This window comes from Hibiscus syriacus, unplaced genomic scaffold, assembly GCF_006381635.1.
Source record: "Hibiscus syriacus cultivar Baekdansim isolate YM2019G1 unplaced genomic scaffold, ASM638163v2 tig00110694_pilon, whole genome shotgun sequence".
NCBI classification, from domain to species: domain Eukaryota; kingdom Viridiplantae; phylum Streptophyta; class Magnoliopsida; order Malvales; family Malvaceae; genus Hibiscus; species Hibiscus syriacus.
Genome location: NW_024062828.1, coordinates 3,391,316 through 3,395,082, shown reverse-complemented (window position 1 = coordinate 3,395,082; position 3,767 = coordinate 3,391,316). Strand labels below are relative to the sequence as shown.

General features: G+C 32.6%; 1 protein-coding gene across 1 annotated transcript; it reads right to left on the bottom strand.

Moving 5' to 3' along the window:
* On the bottom strand, positions 1-1,805 carry LOC120138594. The gene is made up of 3 exons (XM_039154037.1): positions 1,679-1,805; positions 1,420-1,597; positions 1-151 (listed from the first exon to the last, which is right to left on the bottom strand). The coding sequence occupies exons 1-3, from the start codon at positions 1,803-1,805 to the stop codon at positions 1-3; spliced, it is 456 nt and encodes a 151-aa protein (XP_039009968.1).
* Positions 1,806-3,767: the final 1,962 nt, after the last annotated feature.

The window sequence follows — 3,767 nt, the reverse complement described above, 5'->3', positions numbered from 1 at the left end:
CTACTCCAAATCATAATTATCATAACCTTCATTTCCACCATCTCCTCCATAATCTCCATCTTCACCAATATCCTCTTCTATCTCATCTTCATCATCATGCACCAAGACTTTATGAGAAGAGATAGCAGTTGTGCTTTTTCCTTTATCACATCTAGAAGATGGTCAAGAACTTTCGTCATTGATCCTTAATGCTCTAGTCAAATAGGTAGGATCATGGGCTTCGACAGCTCTACCAACTTGACCCCATGTCAGACCAAAACTATCATCAAACACAAAATCATCTTCATCATTAAAAGAGTTGCTCTTCATTCTCCTTATTAACCACACATTTCTTTCATTAATATCCTCCAAGAGAATAAGATCGATGGTGTCTTTCTTTTGATATCGATGTCTCAAAGAACAGTTATATTTCATAAAGACTAAACCATTCAATTGACTTTGTGTCAATATGTTTTTCTTCTTTGTATGAAGTTACGAGAATTAAAAATTTAAATAAATTATTAAATAATGAAAGACTGAAAAGTTGTTATGATATGAAAGTAGATATTGAAAAAGAAAGTTTCTTTCGAGCTAAAAAAAATCATAGTTCCTTTCACTACCAATAGCACTACAAGTGAGACTAAAGACTTTAATAGGAAACTTATGGAGGTTTTGAGTTGAATAGCCAATTGAAGACCACCACTCTGCTGTAACAAAATAAAAGCAAAATATTGTAAACTTCTAAGTTAATAATTTTAAAGAAAATAAAAATATAAAATAATATTATAACTTTTATCACAAGTTTTAATACTTGGGGATTAGTCTTCCTTAGCCTAATGGCCATCGACAAGCTAAAAAGCCCTCTGAATTTTGATACATTTCTAATTCTGCAAGGATTATTCTTGAATTTCAATATCTGGATTCAACCTTGCAATGCAATTGTATAAATCCTTTATAATTTCTTCATAAGATGAAGTCTTTGAATTATCATAATAGGGCTTTGAGTTTAAAAAGTAATCGGTCACATGCAAGCTTGGTGAAGTTGGCAATCACATTTTTTATTAATATATTCAAAAACTTTGTTGTAACTCTCCTCCTTCATTGCAAATCTCTTACAAATGATCTCCTTAGATCTATCCATGACTTCATAAAATATATCCCATAGGTGGTTTATTCTCCCCATCAACTTATCTGAAAACCTTAACGAAAGGTCTCGTCAACTTAAGAGCATAAAGTACATTCCTCCAAAAGGTGTATTGTAGAATGTAGGATGCCACATTTTTTCCTCCTGCTTTCTTTGGCCACTTAGATTCACTCTATTCTTGAGAAATAATCACCTTTCTTAAATTATTTCTTTAGTTATCTAATTGGGTAAGGGTGATGAAAGATGTTGTAAATCTAGTGATCTCCGGCCTATGTAGATTTCTCTCAATTTTAAACCTCCTCATCATGTTCACAAGAGAAATGTGGCTATATATATAGCCATTCATGAACATGCACTTCTTTAGTGCATTCTTCACCTTTGGAAATTTTTCAATATCTTCCAACATTAGATCGATGCAATGTGCCCTACATAAAGTCCAATAAAGATTTGGTCTTGTGGCTATTAACAGTTTTCCTAAAAATTAGATTCAAAATATTTCAATAATCAAGTAACTTGAATAAAACAAACGGCAAGTAAAGAATTCATATTTCTTACCGGCTTTGACATAGTTGGATGCATTGTTTGTCACCACTTGGACCACATTTTTCTCTTCTACTTCTTCCACCATGTTATCAAGCACTTTAAACATGTTGTCATCTTTTAAAGTTTTTGAAACATTCATGGATTTAATGAACATCGAGCCTTTTGGAGAGTTGACAAGAAAGTTCACAATATCTTTTTGCGCGATCAAATCATGCCATCCATGGATAAAATTGAACAACTTTTTAGTACTCACTTTTTTTGTGATCTTCCATTATGTTTCAAGCTTCATCCACTTCCTTCTTAAAAAGATGAACTCTAAACTCACGCATGCTTGATGGTATCAATGTAGGATCACGTTGTCCAACACTCATATATCTCCTTGATGCTAGAATAATTTGTTGTATTGAATACAATTATGGCATCATAAAAAATCTATCAATCTATCTACAAGTTCTTTCCCTCAATTACTTATTGAAAGTTGCAATGCACATCCCTCTCTTTATTTGGATTGGCTCTAGGAGATGAAACAAACAAATCCATTAGACCCTTAAGCCTTATTTTTTGGGTAATTATTTACCACTCTTTTGACTTGAATTATCGCCACTTGAGCCCAATGTCTCAAGCTTTTCTTCCTCTCCATCATAATCATCAACATCATGTAGAAATTATTGGGATATAATCAAATTTGAGGCCTTTGCCTCAACCTTTTTCATCATAAAATCCTTCACTTTTTTCCTCATATGTTCAGGACATTTAAGGCATTTGGTTGCATTGTTGAATCCTTCAACCAAGTATTGTTTCATTCAGTATGCTCCTCCTTTAGAAACTTCTGCACAAAAATTGTATACAAAATTTTGAATTCCTAACTAAATTTAATGCTCATTTCTAACTAAGTGACTCTGGTTTACTACCCAAGGATGGACTCCCTAGAAATTTTGAATTCCTAGTATAGATATTTTTTCCTATTTTCTATTGATAATATAATCTATCACCCCCTCGAATATTTTATTTCGCACACCCTAATTGTTGAGTTAATCGATCGACGAAATAGCTAAGAGGGGGGTGAATTGGCAATAAATATTTTGGTGGAAGCTTTTGCAGAAAATAGAAAATAATTGCACAGTGATTTAGAGTGGTTCGACTTTCTCAACCAAAGTCTACGTTCACTACCTTACCTATCCACACTAAGGATTTTCCACAAATTCACTAATTTGTCATTCTTTTGAGGACAAATAGTAACCTTACAAATCCCTCAAGAATTATACCCCAAATTCTTAAAAACACTCTTTCCCAGAGAGAACAATACAAATTTTTCAAACTAACAGAAAAACCTCACAAGGCAATGTGTTTGCACAATTCTAGAACAAGAAAAGAACACTCAAAGATGATTACAAATGAGCACAATATGTGTTTTTGAAAGTAAAATGAATATTGAATGAATATTGGCTTGAAATGTACAAACTTGATGTTTAATGCTTTCTCTCTTGTTTCTCAATGAATTCTTGTTGATCAATGGCTTCAGAACCTGTTTAAATACACCTTTGATTGATTCTAGCAATTGTGAATCATTTGGGTGATGTTAGAGCCGTTGTAGTGTGAAAACTCTCTTGAAGGTTGCTGGGAGAGAGGGGTATCGGTACCCCTTCAATGGGTATATGTACCTGCAGTGTAAAATTCAAATATTTCGACTGTTATATGACTAGGGGTATCGGTACCCATAAGGGGGTATCGGTACCCATAAGGCATTCTGTTTTTCTTGGAGCCAAAACTTACATAGGGGTATCGGTACCCTAGGAGGGGTATCGGTACCCATAGGGCATTCTGTTTTTCTCGAAGCCCTTCTATTTAAAAATTATTTTTTGCTTGAATAAGGCTCAAAATAATCTGTAAAATTTGGTTCAAAAATATTTTAAGATTAAAACATAATTTTACACTTAAGTAAGGATTGAAATTTTTCTTTGAAAAACTTAAAATTTTGATATTCGAATAATTTAATCGAATATACATTAAAAATGATTATAAAATCTTAAAATCCAATAACATTTAATTTGTTATATCAAAACATCAAAATGTTTTCAACAATCTCCTCCTTTTTATATAA